This window comes from Engraulis encrasicolus, chromosome 1 (assembly GCF_034702125.1).
Source record: "Engraulis encrasicolus isolate BLACKSEA-1 chromosome 1, IST_EnEncr_1.0, whole genome shotgun sequence".
Lineage (NCBI taxonomy): Eukaryota > Metazoa > Chordata > Actinopteri > Clupeiformes > Engraulidae > Engraulis > Engraulis encrasicolus.
This window is the reverse complement of record NC_085857.1, coordinates 48,698,355-48,715,306: the sequence shown is the minus strand read 5'-3', so window position 1 is coordinate 48,715,306 and position 16,952 is coordinate 48,698,355. Positions and strand designations below refer to the sequence as shown.

The window sequence follows — 16,952 nt, the reverse complement described above, 5'->3', positions numbered from 1 at the left end:
GACATTTTCTTAAGAGAGCAGTGTGGCAAACTGATGCCAGACGCAGGGTGTTTCAGTCATTGTGGAGGATGGGAGGTGCTTAATTACCATGATCAGGGTACCTCAACTATGGTGAGAGATAGTGAGGCAGGACCAAAACACATGTGTTCCAGGAACCTGCTTAGAACTAAAAAAATGTTAGTAGGGTGCTCCCCGAAACTGCTTTACTCTTTATAGTGTTAGCTTAACACTATAAATCTAACACCAGTGTTTAACACTGATCTGGAGCAGGACCAAATAGACACTAGAACAGTGTTAATTTTAACTCTTTAAGTGTTATTTTAACACTACACAATTTACTGTGTAGGACCTGGGGAACATAGGGATGACCCCCCCTGGTAGCCTCGGTAACGCTGGTACCCCAGTCACCCCTGGAACCCCTAGCACCCCTGGTAGCCGGAACCTCCAAAGCCTCTCATTCACTCTCCCACCCCCACCCCTCCACCCCTCGACAAAAGCTCTGAACTAGAATTTGCGCTCTTGGGTCATCTTCAGTCTCTTAGTTAGAGAACAGTTTGAGAACAGATTAAACAAATGAATGACACTGGGTAGCACTTAATTTATTTTTTAATGCATTCAATTTCTTTCATTTTGCATTGGCCTCAGTGGTGTGCAAGTTCCTTTTGACTGGGCTGTTGAATTACTGTTGGGTTGTTGAACTCCATCCACCATGCAGGCTACAAACTGAAAAGCACAACACCTCACATCACATTTCTGTGATGATATACAGTATTGTCATGCTGATTAACAAGTTCACATTTCAGAGCTGTCAGTGAAGTCTTGAATGCTTGAATGGAGTATGTAAACCGGTTCAGACATTAGTTTTTTTGGTTCATTCCAATTCCCCTTTTCAAATATTCATGTGATCTTCATGATGTGCTCTCAATGTGAGCTCCTCAGCAAAGTCTTGAATTGCCAAGTTTGCATAGGCTACAGTACCTTATCATTTTCAGAAATATATACCGGTATGTCTAAATTTTTAATTCAATATCAATCTCTCATTTCAAACATTCCTGTGATGAAATCTTGTCATGATGATTTACAAGTTGACGTATCAGCGCTGGCATCCGCTCAATGAGAGTTCCCCAGCGAAGTCTTGAATTGCTGAGTATGAGGACTTGAACTCCTCAGTCTGACCTTCGCTGTCTGTGGGCCAATACTCCACCCAGGTCTGCTTGCTCAACACATAATGGAAACTGTATAAAGACATTTCATAAAACATTACAAATGAGCCACAATAGTCGTTATACATACAGAGTATACATCACTGTATATTAGAGTTTGTTTGCTAAACATGTAATGGGGATTTTTTAAAGTTCAGTTCAGTAGCTTTATTTGTCTCAGTGTGGCGATAATTGTGCAGTAGTACTACACTTCTCACTTTCCCCTAGAAAACACGTATGCTGCATCTCAGAATTACTGATAACCAATGATGTGATTGCCAACTTCACTTGCGAAGTGATTTGTGAGTTGTGTCCATGCAAAAGTACGTAATTATTTGGACAACACAAGAGAAGTCGCATGTCTGACGTGCAGCCACTCAAGACACCATGCTGTAGTAGGGCTGGCTGCTCGCATTTCGTCTCGGTTCATGTAAAATACGTGAGGCGTATGTTGTATGGGGCATGTTTGCCTATAATCTTGCACAAAAAACAAATAACTTTTGTTGCCTGCTGAAAACGAGTGGTCTTCCAAACACCAATCCAAATGTCTTTGAATTGCGCTTTTGCAAGATAATTAATTAAACTTCTATCGTCAATGACGTCATCACAAGACCAGTGGCACAAGGGAGGACATGAGTTAGGATAATGGAAAGCATCAGAAGTGTTTTTTTATAATCAGCGTTAAATTCTGGCCACTAACCCGTCTTGTGTCTTCATGAGGTCTGTTGGTGAGCCGATGATCAGATACGATTTGCCCGCCACCAGACCCAAACCCTCCCTGCAGTGTGGCGAGGACAGGAACTGACGCCGGTCTCCCTCCATGACACTGTCAGTCCCTACGTAGGGGAAAACAGAGTGTGAAGAAGTCACAATACACACTATATCAGTTGTTCCTAAACTTTTTCTGCCAGAACTATTGTAACATGTTTATAGCGGTTTTCTAAAATGTCATTGGGAGTTTTGTGATAGGGCTGCCCCAGATTAGCCTCGCGCACCATCCTACAGACTTCTGTCAAGAGACTTTGCAACCCACTATGTCTGGTAACTGTTTTCTGTGGAGCGATGTTGAGCGTAGGATTTGGCCGGTGTTCTGACAAACGGTCCTACATTGTAATTTTATCCTACGATAGGATGTTCTGTCAGACATATCTGTTAAATGGTCCTACATCGCCAAAGATAGACGTCAGACATGTTTGTTCAACAACTTATCCTGATTTTTCAGAAAATTTCCTTCCCGCTTCCTGCAATCGCATGTGATCAAACAACCTCCAGACCATGAATACGAAATGAAATGATAGTATTATGGGATGGCCAGGTTGCCCCTGGCAATGGTAGGCTTAGGCTGGTAGGCTTTGGAATTGCAACAGTGTTCAATTGGTACTAAGGGGCCCAAAAAAAGCCAAGAAAAAATCCCCCACACCATTACACCACCAGCCTGAAATGTTGATACAAAGCAGGATGTATCCATGTTTTAATGTTGTTGACACCAAATTCTGACCCTACCATCTAAGTGTCACTACAGACATAAAGTAATTTTTCAATCTTTTATTTTGCACATTTTTCACAATTTGTCTGTGCAAATTCTTGCCTCAGAAATTCTGTTCTAATCTAAGCTGACAGGAGTGGCACCCAGTTTGGTCTTTTGCTGCTGTAGCCCATCTGTCTCTGACTACCATAATTGTATGCATGCAGTGGTGATCCTACCATTACTGTCCTCCCCCTCCCCCTCCCCCCAAACGCGCCCCAACCCCCTACAAAAAAAAGATTGCAAAATCTGTGAATAAAAACGCCTATATATGCTGATAAAAAATGCCTGATGCCATGTTATTATCACAATGGCATGGTAATAGCACAGGGGTCCGTTTCTCGATTCTTGTCGTTGCTAACCATCTTAAGACCGTTTTAAGACCGTCTTACAATTCCCTTGGATTTAGTGGTGAGCGTCGCTGTCGAGAGAGAGTTCAGTCGCTCTTGCGAAGGACTTTGCTAACGACGATAGCAAAGACGCTTTCAAGAAACGGACCCCTGATCAGTGGGGTTTTATGACGGTGCTGTCCTCTCGTGGGCGTCGCCAGTGGCGGAACCAGACATGTATTATTGGGGGGGCAATGGGATAGCCACATGAATTTCACAGGGGCATACTCTAACACAAAGAAAAAAACACTCAAACACTGTAGGCCAGGGATGGGCAACTTTCATGATAAGGATGGCCACAGTTTTTCATCGCCACCATCACAGGGCCACATGACCAGGGATCGGACTTCAACTCGCAGAGTTCGAGGTGCAGACGGTTGCTCATTGACTGCCGATATTGTTTGGAAGGAATGGGAGTGTTCTGTATCGGCTTACAGTATCATTACAATTGATTAATTCAGTAGTGTGTTTAAAAATCTGGTCATTATTTATTTTATTTCTTTAATTATGTTTTAACTATGGGCCACATGGAGTGAGGAGGCGGGCCGCATGTGGCCCCCGGGCCTCCAGTTGCCCATCCCTGCTGTAGAATATATAGGCCTATAAAGAGAATGATATTCCCGGGTTCTTATGGCACCCGTCACTGGTACCAGATTGAGCGGTTTCCGATTGTCATCTATGGGTTAAAAAAGGGCTTTGGGCAGGTATTCTGTAAATTTGTGGTCATATAAATCAAGACTTCTGTTTAAATCTGGCAGGATTTTAGTTTAAGGCGTTCTTTTGAGTATTTTGGGGTTGGTAATCATTGGTCACATTTGGCAACCCTAACACCTGCTGTAAGGTACTGTCACTGAATCCCTTCTAAAGTGCACCCTATAACTGCACCCTTAAGTTTTAGGTCTCCGATTATGTCAAAGAGTAATCAGTCACAATGTATGTCTTTTGGTGATTTGTGATGTGATTTTTTTGTGATTTGACCCTCAGACACCCATTGCATTGCAAATGGCAAGATTTACAAAGAGCTACAGTATGTGCCTTACATTGACTGAACCTAACTCAAATTACATATCCCAACACCACACAGTCATTTCCGGATAGAAAATAGTATTAATATAGAAAATATCACATTTCAAGTAAAACATGGCCATTTTTATTAACTGCTTTCTGTCTTTTCTGAATACATTTTAAGGTACCATTGTAGTAGTCAAGGAGCCTAAAAAGTCCCGTGGGATTTTTTTGATGAAAGCAAGCCACCCATCCAACTGTCTCAAGGACACCCCAAATAACAATAAAAAACATGTTGGCAGTCTGAAATATTGTGCAGGGAAAAATTGTGAAGCATATAAGAAAATAACAGCATTTTGGTCTCCAAAAATAGGACTTTGCAAAAACGCCTAGGCATAGCCACATATAAAATGGTGTAGAAAACACCAATTTTGATATTTTGTTTTCAAATTTCAAATACAAGTTGTTCAGACTTGTGGCCTTTGTTCCATTATGTCTGTAACCTGATACATTACAGTAAAAGGACTATTTAATGTCTATATATTTTTTTCTTTGGCGAGGGGAAAAAAATGACAAAAACTTCAAGATATAAAGAGTTCCCAGTTTTCAGCAGAACCCTTTACAGTGAAACTGACAATAGATTACAAAACTAGAGGGTGTCTGCTTTCCAAAATGGGTGTTTTCATCTCAATAGCACAAAGGGTTGGGATACAGCAACCATTTCAATTTGGAGAGGCGTTTTCAGGCGTTATTCAGGCAAATCTGTCGGAATGCGAAGGGGTTAATTATGCAAGCTAGTAATAAATGGTGAAAATAATGATTTGTTTATTATGCTATTCGTTGCTGAAAAGTCTGATAACTGAAGTAGTGGTCTGATAACAGTAATCTTTTCTGGAATGAATACATTTATTGACTCGGCATAGAAATAAAGGCATCATCTTATGTTTGTAGACTAAATCAACTGAAAATCACAATGAACTCCAATTCACAATGTATATTATAAATGTGATGTTACACATTACGCAATGAGTGTCATGCTTTCAGTTAGCACACAGTTTATATGAAGTTTTCAACATCGTCCTCGTCATCTCCTGAGTCTTCATCCTCTTCATCATTGAGTGATGTGGTGGGCTGCTCAGGATTGTCACATCCCTCACTGGGGTCACAGGCACATAACTCTGTGCAGCCGAGTCCTGCTTTACGACATGAACACCTCGCATTGTCACACTTGGATTTTGAACAGCCGCACTTCACCAGCTGGATGACCGCATTTGGTGCAGGCTGTTCCTTGCTCATCACTGAACCCATCGTCTTCCAAGTTCCAGCCATAGTCCTGTGGCGATGGTACCTCTGGGTTTGGAACAGTGTCATTGTTCCAGATCATTGCTTGGTAGTGTGCCCGCAAGATCTCGTTGCAGTGCAGCTTGTGTAGGTGGCAACCTCTCTGACTTGGCCTGTTTCTTTGTCAATAGCCACCATCTCAATTTTTCCTTTTTCTTTTCTTTGTCTTCACGGCCGGGGCGGACGGGGGTCATTCGTGTCGTGGCAACGTGTCATTCCTCTGGGACCCATCTACGAAGCTCTGGGGCCAAACAAGGCAGCTGCTTTGCCAGGATTGCATGCCTCTAGTGGAACTGATAACACGGAGGGCTTTGCTGGCAGAGGCAAACTTGCTTTCTGGAAGATCTTCCGTGACGCAAGGGATGACAGCAATGAGATATCTGCATTGACAAGTCTGGGAACCATGCGCTGGCCAAGTGATGCCATATACAGGGTCTCCGCGGATCCTTAAAAAGTTACTTTCAATATTTGTTTTTTAAGGTCTTATAAAGCCTTATATTTCGCCATTTATGGAAGTGAGGTTTATTTACTTGGGAGGTCTTATATTTCATCAGGGTAGATTGAGTGTAAGAAAACAAGTCTATTTTTTGCGTTATAAACATTATTTAACCGGCATACGTCCCTTATCACGATGCGTAAAGGTAGATGAAACTGATCAGTGTCTGTGGCGTAGCGCAGCCCGCTGGCCACGCAGCGGGGGGCAGCCGCAGACCTGTGGACGCAGCGTCTAGCCTACTTGCATGTTCTAGTAGAAACAGTCGAAAAGTGGTCGAAAAATATGAACGTGAATCGAGATAGGTAGATAGATGCACGTTCAGTGTAATGTGGCTTGAGGACAAGAAATAAAACGGTTAGCTGCTATCCAAAGCAACGTCGGAATATGAAGCTTGATGTTAACTGTGTCGGGAGGACGCATAGCCTAATCAGTCGTTGAGGGTAAGTTTTAAATGTTGTCTATCGTAAGCATGTTAGCCATGCCCTCGCGTTTGGGTAGAAGCGTTTGCTAAATGTAAAGGGTTCATTTCATAAAGTCCATTATGACCGTATTCAAAAATAATTGTTCCTTCATACAATAGCCTACACTTTCAAAATCGCCTCTAGATACGTGACAGGCTATTTGATGCCTCTGTCAAATGCAAAATGATTTCGTTAACATGATGGCAGCATGAGGAAGTGAGCGCGAGGCAATACGAAATCGGATGAGTAACAGAATATGTACGAAGCCAATGATCTGGCGAGGTGCGTAATGTCCAAATCGGTAACCAGATGGGCAACGGTAAACGCGCTAAATGCTTGTTATGGACATGCTGGAAATCGCTTCCAAGTTGTGCGCTGTTTCTTGCGCCCATCTAGAGAACAACAAACTACAGACAGGCTAAGCTCAAAGTAGAACGCTTGCTTCTGCTACCCATCTCTGTTAAAGCGAGCTGGAGGAGGAGGAACGGCACTCAGAGTGGTCATACATTTAACCCCTTTGACACCAGGTGTCCTCTCTCCTAATAGCAAAGTGCATTCAACTATTATCCAGCAGAAATGATGAATTGTTGAGCCATTTTTAATGTGTACATTTAAAGGCATTTGATGAACATTAATCTGATTTCTCCATAGGCCGTCAAAACATGTGTGGGACCCTCAATTAAATGTCAGTTGTCAGTTAACTGACCATATGCATGCATGGTGTCTGTAGGCCTACAGATCAGTTACACCTTGCTACTGCTTACACTGTGTTTACCCTAGGCTACACTATAAAAGCACAGTAGTCATATAATATTGTTTATTATATATAATTATGTACTAGGCCTACATTTCATTATAGCAATGCAAACTAATATATTGCAATGCCTCACCCCGAGCGGTGGTCTTATATTTTATCATCAGAGGTCTTATATTTGTCTTAAAAAGTCTTATATTTGGTGATCCAAAATGTGCAGAAACCCTGATGTATGATGGTCTAGAAGAGTTTCTCTGCAAGGTTTACCTGCCAGGGACCAAGACTACCAAGATGGAAAAATTGAGATGGTGGCTATTGACAAAGAAACAGGCCAAGTCAGAGAGGTTGCCACCTACACAAGCTGCACTGCAACGAGATCTTGCGGGCACACTACCAAGCAATGATCTGGAACAATGACACTGTTCCAAACCCAGAGGTACCATCGCCACAGGACTATGGCTGGAACTTGGAAGACGATGGGTTCAGTGATGAGCAAGGAACAGCCTGCACCAAATGCGGTCATCCAGCTGGTGAAGTGCGGCTGTTCAAAATCCAAGTGTGACAATGCGAGGTGTTCATGTCGTAAAGCAGGACTCGGCTGCACAGAGTTATGTGCCTGTGACCCCAGTGAGGGATGTGACAATCCTGAGCAGCCCACCACATCACTCAATGATGAAGAGGATGAAGACTCAGGAGATGACGAGGACGATGTTGAAAACTTCATATAAACTGTGTGCTAACTGAAAGCATGACACTCATTGCGTAATGTGTAACATCACATTTATAATATACATTGTGAATTGGAGTTCATTGTGATTTTCAGTTGATTTAGTCTACAAACATAAGATGATGCCTTTATTTATATGCCGAGTCAATAAACGTATTCATTCCAAAAACGATTACTGTTATCAGACCACTACTTCAGTTATCAGACTTTTCAGCAAAGAATAGCATAATAAACAAATCATTATTTTCACCATTTATTAGGCCTACTACCTTGCATAATTAACCCCTTCGCATTCCGACAGATTTGCCTGAAAAACGCCTGAAAACGCCTCTCCAAATTGAAATGGTTGCTGTATCCCAACCCTTTGTGCTATTGAGATGAAAACACCCATTTTGGGAAGCAGACACCCTCTAGTCTTGTAATCTATTGTCAGTTTCACTGTAAAGGGTTCTGCTGAAAACTGGGAACTCTTTATATTTTGAAGTTTTTGACATTTTTTTCACCTCGCCAAAGAAAAAAACATATATACGTACATAGACATTAACACACAGAGGACTGAATGCCCTTCAGAGGGCAATTTGACATGTCTCCAAAAACAAATCTGTAACTCTGAGAGTTTTTGTCATTGAAACATATAAGTCACATTATTAGAAACCTCAGACCTTCTAGATTCCAATCTGGCCCAATTTAATAAAAGTGAAAAGAAATCTTCGCATATTCTGTAGTCTTTGCCTGTAGCAGCCACACCTATAGCTATTCACATGTAAAGTACCGGTGCTTGAGTGGCTATTCAGAGGTGACAACACACCCCTTTCAGCTAGGCAAAACACAGTGTCCTGCCACAGGACAAAGAGAGTGACAGGGGGTGTGCTATCAGAGCACATGGAGATTGACAGGGGGGTGTGGGCCATTAGAGGTCTTTCACACCTATCTCATTAGTATTCAAATGAGACAGGCAGTGGCATGACATAGACTTTCTTTTTTGCATTTTGTATGAAAACAACAAAACATTTCTAAATGCCCTTTTTACTTTTATGCAGCCAACACATTTGTTTACAAGATTCAAACTTCAAAAGTCTTGGCTTGATATATTTATTGTGTGTCTTCTTGCACTTTTTGAAGACCTCTGAAACCTGTTTTTTTTGTACAGTTGTGTTTATACTCATGTTTATACTACATGTTTGTATGACATCCCATTTTCTTTCAGATTATTTCTTGTCAGGCTTTTCAGAATACAACCATATATTCCACTTTTGCATAGATGCTTACTGTTAGTTGAAAATACTTGAAAATGTCAGGGTGGTGCAAGCAGCCTAAAAGCCTCTGAAAGGCCTTAGACCTCAGAGGGTTAAATAGTCCTTTTACTGTAATGTATCAAATTATAGACATAATGGAACAAAGGCCACAAGTCTGAACAACTTGTATTTCAAATTTGAAAACAAAATATCAAAATTTGTGTTTTCTACACCATTTTATATGTGGGTATCCCTAGGCGTTTTTGCAAAGTCCTATTTTTGGAGACCAAAATGTTGTTATTTTCTTATATGCTTCACAATTTTTCCCAGCACAATATTTCAGACTGCCAACATGTTTTTTATTGTTATTTGGTGTGCCCTTGAGACATCTGAATTGGTGGCTTGCTTTCATCAAAAAAATCCCACGGGACTTTATTTCGGTGAAAATGCTTCCTGACTATAGAGGTAATAATTTAATATGTAGGCTACTCTTTTTTCTCCAAAGATGTGCCAGAAATGTGGGAAACATACGTTTTTGAGAAAAGTATGATATGAAGGGCTGCTTTTTTTGGAAGGAAAATGCTAATATCTGGGTGCTACGCCATTGGACTACACTGACAGGTGTGTACACCTGTAGGCTAGCTGTGTTTATGTATGTGAGAATCATATAGTGATGTGAGATGATAAAGATAAGTGTTTCACTGATGCCCATTATTGCAGATTTTCAACTTTTCTACAGAATTCTCAAAAATGAACATAAAAGTTTCTGCATCAGACTTTGAAGTTGAACGGAAATTAATGCTTAGGTGTCTGACGGTTAATCAAATTATTTTCTACCATCTGTGTTTTTATGTAATTTCAAATTTCCCATCAATAATTTAAGTCTGAACTCAGACTTCAGATTTCAGAGTTACTTCCATAAAATCCAGTCACTGTGATGTGGCGATGCTTCTAAGAGCTTGCTACAATTCACACATATAACAATGCTATCGAAGGTGCTGTAAGGACATTCTTTTAAAATACTCATTAGCATCTAGTCTATTCCAAAACAAACACAGCAATTAGTATTATGCCAGTGAATATTTGGACTTTAGAAATGAGGTTTGAGTTGAATTCACATGAATTAATCATGAAGATACTTTCATTTACCACCAAAAACAAATCTATTTATTTATCACATGGGCAATAGAGCAATATATAGGCCTAGTAGGCCTATTGAAAAATCTTAAATGTCAGACAGCTAACTTTCCAAAAGGAAAACGAAATGAATCTGGACTGAAATAAGCAGTTTTTTTTTCTCTGAGGCTTTTCTTCTTCAGGACGGAAAAGCACACATTTGCTTCTATGAATCGTTGTCGTCAGACCATACAAGACAGAGAGTTGCCATGCATACCACTAGACAGAGGGGATTCTAAGCTTTCGAATGGTACCCCATATGCCTACTGTAAATTCACGAGGGTGGTGTGTACACAGACTTGCATCGAAATGTGTGTGGGAAAAATGGTTATCCTTTCTTCACTCGCGATAGCGATTTGCAGGCGATCTATGCGCTTCGTGTAACGCGAGTTGGCGGGGCTCCTGTCCATTTTCTGGGGGAGCACCTGGGGAAGCCAATCAGATTTCAGGGGGGGTCAAATGCCCCCCTAGCTACCCCTGTAGCTCCGCCCCTGGGCGTCGCCCTGTGCAATTGCCCTGTTGGACCGCCCCCCTAGGACCGCCTCCTCACCTTGTTTGACCACCTGTGTCACACTCATGTAGTAGATGTCCACAATGCTCGATAGCTGCCTGTCCCCCACAGTCACCTTGTAAACTAAAAGAAAATCACCGTAAGTCTCCTGCTACTGTGAAAGAAAGTATTGTACTCTTCATGATTAAATAGGACTTTAACAATAAATTATCAATATAATGCACCTGTAAACATTAACTGAAAACATAACACCATGCCTAACAGAAAATAATATAAAATAACAGTGGGGAAACGAAAACACAACATATTAAAAATGTAAATAAATATGTAAATTAAAAACACCTTACCATAGTCTCTGAACTGTATACAAGAGATGTTATTTCGAGTCACTCCTTCAGGCACCTCTGTCCTCTGCACAGCGCAGCTCTCTGTTGGAAATATTGTTTATTTTTAAAATAACGTTAATATTCATATAATTATGTAGTCTATTTTTGTATTAACTTTTACAAAATGCTGAGACGTGTAATGAAAAAAAACATTCCTTTTGGAAAAACACAAATGTACATTAAGCTTATTTATCTGCAGTAGTGTTGTATTATGATCACTTCTCTTCTGTGCACTTGTCACAGCACAACTCTCTGTTGGAAATGCAGTGCTTTTTTTTTTTTTAAATATATATATATTGTAATGCAGTATATATTTCAGTTGGACATAACATGTACAAAATGCACAAATGCACAATGTTTGTTTCTCTATCTACAATGTTGGTCAATTTCAAATTGACAATTGGGAAAACTTGCTTCTTTTTATTGTGTCAGTTGTGTGATTAACGGTTGTGTGTGCGTGTGTGTGCACTTGCGTGTGTCTGTGTGTGTGTGTGTGTGTGTGCGTGTGTGTGTGTGTGTGTGTGTGTGTGTGTGTGTGTGTGTGTGTGTGTGTGTGTGTGTGTGTGTCTGTGTGTCTGTGTGTCTGTGTGTGCGTGTGTCTGTGTGTGTGTGCCTGTGTCTGCGTGTTTGTGCGTGTGTGTGTGCGGCAGTGCACTGTGTACCTGCGGCACATTTGCAGACATGCTGGTGACAGATCAGGCCAAGGGTGCCATCTATCTTTTGGGGGTGGTAGAACTTCAAACAGACCGCATCTACAATACAGCACATTATCAGATCTCTCCCCCACCCTTCTCTTAATCCTCTATTGTTGTGTAGGCTATATATTTTGACATTTTTGTGTAGTTAATAGTTATAATGAAAATATATAATATAATATAATATAATATAATATAATATAATATAATATAATATAATATAATATAATATAGTAAAGTCAAGTCGTTTTTAGCGTCAATTTCTTCTTACATGTACTGGTCATACAAAGAATTGAAATTATGTTTCTTACTTTCCCATATAGACATAGACATAGACTTTAGTATAATATAAAATAATATCATATAAAATAATATCATATAATATAATATAATATAATATAATATAATATAATATAATATAATAAAATATGTTATACAACATCACCAACCCTGTAAAGTGTGTTCTCTCAGGGATACTGCTGCGGGCTGCAGCAAACCCACGTCAGCCACTTGGTGCATACGCAACGCAAACCTCTCTGGCCTCACAGAGGACACCTGATAAGACATTACACGCGCACACACACACGCGCACACACACACACACGCACACACGCACGCACGCACGCACGCACGCACGCACGCACGCACACACACACACACACACACACACACACACTAAAGTAATACTAAAATCATACTAAAGTAAATTTCAATCGTATATATCTTGTTGTTGGGAGCAGACAACTATGTCCATTTATAATTTTGTGTGAATTGGGAGTTACCTCATTCATGTAAATAAGAATGTTGCTCTGTGACGGTGACAGCTCTTCAATATCCCAGGTCTTGTTAGCAGCCAACTGCACAAGAATATAGGCAAATTAATTAGTTAATATTGTATTTAATAGAAAGAGCTGATATCTTTGTTTTGTTTTTGTATTAACTTGGAATAATATCAGTCATTACAAGGACCTTAATATAATGTCAGTCATTAACAGCTATATATATGTTACATATACGATTTTTATCCTTAACATTAAAGGAAAATGAAGTGAAATACTGCTTTACCATTCATGTATAAAACTAGAGGAAGCTGTTTGATAGAACATTTGATTATGTTACACCCTAAGTGTTTCTGCCTTCTTTTTGTGGAGTTAGAAAATCTCGCAATGGTGAAGAATCTTTAAAAAAAAATTCCTGGATCCAGATCGTGATCTGGATCACCACCAAAATTGAATCACTTGTTCCTTTGTCATTTCCAACGACTCCACAAAGTTTCATCCAACTCAGTTATCCTGCTGACAGACAGACAAACAAACAAACAAACAGACAGACAAACAAACAGACAGACAGACAGACAGACAGACAGACAGACAGACAAACCAACATAAAAAGAAGGCAGAAAGACTTGAAAAAATAGGGTGTAACATAGTCAAATGTTCTATCAAACAGCTTCCTTGGCGGAGGTTATTATTTTGTAACTTCCTTACCTTTTGCAGGTCTTCCCTGTCTACAGAAAATCCTGTCAGTATTTCAATGTTTAGGAGCGCTGTGGAGACAACATTGTCTTTGATACTGGCCCTGAGAGAGAGAGAAAAACATATGGGCCTGTATGAATGCCATTTTCACACGGGGGGCTTTTCACCTTTATTTGAGACAGGACAGTGAAGATGTTGACAGGAAGTCAGTGAAGAGAGATGGAGAAGGGTCGGCAAAGGGCCTGGGCCAGAATCGAACCCAGGTCAGCCGTGTAGTTGAGAAAAATACCCATAAAATTAAGAAATACTGTAAATTACTCAACTTACATGATATCAACCGTGAGTAAATACATCCCCAGTGCTTCAGAGGTAGAGCCTGTTTGAAACACATTGCAAGATACATATTGATATACAGTTTGTTTACAGTGCATAGTGATTTTCTATTAGTCTAAGTCCAAAGTAAGTGTCTGGACATTTCACCATAAACATCATAAACTGTACATGCTCACAATATAACATTATAATGACATTGTGTGTTTTTATATTATATTATATTATATTATATTATATTATATTACATTATATTGTATTATATTATATTAGAGCTAATTAAGACATTATTAGATGAATTTCAGGAGATTTTGCATTAATTTTAACTGGATATGTATTTATATTTTGACGACAATAGGCTCATACGACTTACATTTTTGTCGAGCGATGGAGAGAAAACACGTGAGTGAGTACTTGTTGTCACGATGTGGGTGTTATTAAAACAGCGCATTTAAAGTCGGCCACAAATATGAACGAGACTGTGAGCTCACACCAGTTTGCTCTACTAACACACCACGTGTGAGGAGTGGGAGGGGACAGGCAGCGAGGAGGAGATGAAGTAAGGACCTGCGCAAACTTGTGTAGAGGTGTGAGACAAGACTCATACACCCGTGAGCGAGTTGTTGACCAACCAGTTCATGGGCGCGTGACCTCGGAAGTGGTCTGCAGACGAGCGTTGAAGGGGATAAGCAACTGCAGAGGTTGCAAGATCTGACTGCAGACGCGTTCATCCCGCGATAGTTTGACACCACGTGACAGCATTTTCATCCAGAGTGCATTGCTGTCTAAATGCGCATGTATGCGTTGACGACTACTCGAATGCACTTAATGACCACTGTTAGCAGAGCGGTTAAGGCCAAAATTAGTACTCTATTTGTTTTGGAGAATAAAGCCTCATGATTTGTATCATCACCTTGAGGTATTTTCTGAAAAGAGACATCCAGTTTCATGTGGTGGCATCCCTCCTCCTCCTTTCTGGGCATGGAATAGTACATTGTCATCACCTGAATCCCAATAGAGAAAAACAAAATGTGTCATCTCGTCATGCGAATTTAAGGGGAGTCCAGAGGAGGGAAAAAAGACCATGGGAGTCAATTAAGCTGCCTGATGACTCGTATAGTTTGACCTTTGGTGCCTGGAGCGACATGTACAGTATGCTGCGTTCAGGCTCTTGATATTTTAGCTTTTTTAATACAAATGTGTGAATATTACAGCTGAATGAACACATTCTAATGCAAGATTCGGGTCTTGGGCTTTGAAATTTAGGTTATTAGCTGAGGGCAACTTTTCTAACACGAGCTTAGGCATTAAGCAGGTGTTTTTTTTTGCAGGTGCTATAGGCATCAATGGGTGAAACAAGTGCTCACTTTTCAAAGATACGTATAGTCTGGTGACAGCCAGCCTACTAGCAATTGTTATCAAAATAAAGGTGGTTAGGGAGCTGGGCCATTAGATCAGAGGGTTACAGGTTCGAATCCCACTCTTCCACTCCCTACCTCACTCCATGGCTGATGTGCCCTTGAGGAAGGCCAGTGTTTTCCAACCTTTTTTGTCTTTTGTACCCCTAAGCCTCTTCGTTGTGCCATGAGTACCCCCTAAGTCAAGTTCTATACCGCTTTCTCCATCCCAATGTAACTAAGCTCCATATATTTGTTAAAATTTCATTTTTCCAAGTACCTCTGCAGTGTGCTCGCGTACCCCTAGTGGTACACGTACCCCTGGTTGGGAAACATTGAGGAAGGCAACTAACCTCTACACTGCTCAGGGATTGTAACCGATACCATAATATAACAAAGTTGCTTTGGTTAAAAGCGTCAGCCAAGTGTGATGTAATGTAATGTAGTAATGGCGAAACCCTTCTAACTATGGAGTATAAGCTGGATAGTTAGACACTCACAGACAGAATACCTCTTACATTTCCTTTGGCTGTCACGGTCATATTTCTGTCCAATCTGACCTGTGCAGGATGACAAAATCATTGACAAAACTGCAGACATAATCCAGTGGAAAACAGCAATTACTAGAGATGTACAGGATCCAAGATCCGGTTCCGGATCCGGCAGGATAATAAGGTTTTTCAGACTATCCGGATCCGGCAGGATCTTAAGCAGTGGATCCGGTATCCGGCAGTTACCTAAAAATCAGGATCTGGGGCATCTCTACTTTTTACGTAGCCTAGGCTTTTCAGTCAGTCTTTCACAACCCCAATTGCTGCATGGAGTGAAATAACTTGGAAGCGGCCAGTGCAGGCAGTGTGGCAGTAAGCCAATAAGTCTAAAAAATAGTTTGAGCCAACGTAATAAAAAGGGCCCACGTGTGCAAGTAGGCTAAGTGCTTCAACCCTTTCGTAGGATCCGGTATCCGGTTCCGGATCCGGCAGGATCTTAAGCAGTGGATCCGGTATCCGACAGGATCCTAAAAATCAGGATCCAGTGCATCTCTACAATTACAAAATCATAATATGTGTTTTAGACTGCATTTAGACTGCATTGAGGGCCGAGTAGAGTGAATAATAATAATAAAAATGCACAGTAATAATAAAAATACCAATTCATTATTTATTTAAATTTCATTTCATGATGGCAAAAAAGAGACATTAAAAAAGCTCATTCAACGTGAGCATTGTAGGAAATTTGTGTGTGTGTGTGTGTGTGTGTGTGTGTGTGTGTGTGTGTGTGTGTGTGTGTGTGTGTGTGTGTGTGTGTGTGTGTGTGTGTGTGTGTGTGTGTGTGTGTGTGTGTGTGTGTGTGTCTGTGTCTGTGTCTGTGTGTGTCTGTGTGAGAGAATCACCGTAACTGAGCACTGCCATTGTGTGTTTGTCTGTGTGCGTCTGTGTACACACCGGCCGTGCACACCTGCATGCGTGTGTGTGCGTGTGTGTGAAAGAATCACCTTAACTGAGCACTAACAGAGGTCTGTGTGTCTGTGATCGTGCGTGTGTGCGTGGCAATCACCTTCACTGAGCGTTGCAGTGGTGTGTTTGCCTGTGTGAAGGTCCATGTGAGGGGTGCAGCTGCTGAGTGCGTGTGGCCAGCCGTGTTGTTCAGGGTGACCTCCAGGGAGCTGCTCTCCCTCTGCTTCAGTCGGACCTGGATGGAGTACTCCGCCAACGCCTGGTACACCACCAGGTTAGCCTGTGGTATGGGACACACACGCACGCACGCACGCACGCACGCACGCACGCACGCACGCACGCACGCACGCACGCACGCACGCACGCACGCACGCACACACACACACACAC

General features: G+C 41.1%; 1 protein-coding gene across 1 annotated transcript in view; it reads right to left on the bottom strand.

Moving 5' to 3' along the window:
- Positions 1 to 593: 593 nt before the first annotated feature.
- Positions 594 to 16,952, bottom strand: part of LOC134457897 (complement C3-like) — an 18,720-nt gene continuing 2,361 nt past the window's right edge. The window contains exons 3-14 of the mRNA XM_063209911.1: positions 16,663 to 16,842; positions 15,606 to 15,665; positions 14,622 to 14,712; positions 13,706 to 13,754; positions 13,391 to 13,481; positions 12,686 to 12,760; positions 12,353 to 12,458; positions 11,871 to 11,960; positions 11,170 to 11,250; positions 10,862 to 10,945; positions 1,903 to 2,038; positions 594 to 1,235 (exon numbers count right to left, since the gene is read on the bottom strand). Coding sequence (XP_063065981.1) covers positions 1,094 to 1,235; positions 1,903 to 2,038; positions 10,862 to 10,945; positions 11,170 to 11,250; positions 11,871 to 11,960; positions 12,353 to 12,458; positions 12,686 to 12,760; positions 13,391 to 13,481; positions 13,706 to 13,754; positions 14,622 to 14,712; positions 15,606 to 15,665; positions 16,663 to 16,842 — 1,185 coding nt within the window. The 3' untranslated portion in view covers positions 594 to 1,093. The remainder of the gene's footprint in view (positions 1,236 to 1,902; positions 2,039 to 10,861; positions 10,946 to 11,169; positions 11,251 to 11,870; positions 11,961 to 12,352; positions 12,459 to 12,685; positions 12,761 to 13,390; positions 13,482 to 13,705; positions 13,755 to 14,621; positions 14,713 to 15,605; positions 15,666 to 16,662; positions 16,843 to 16,952) is intronic.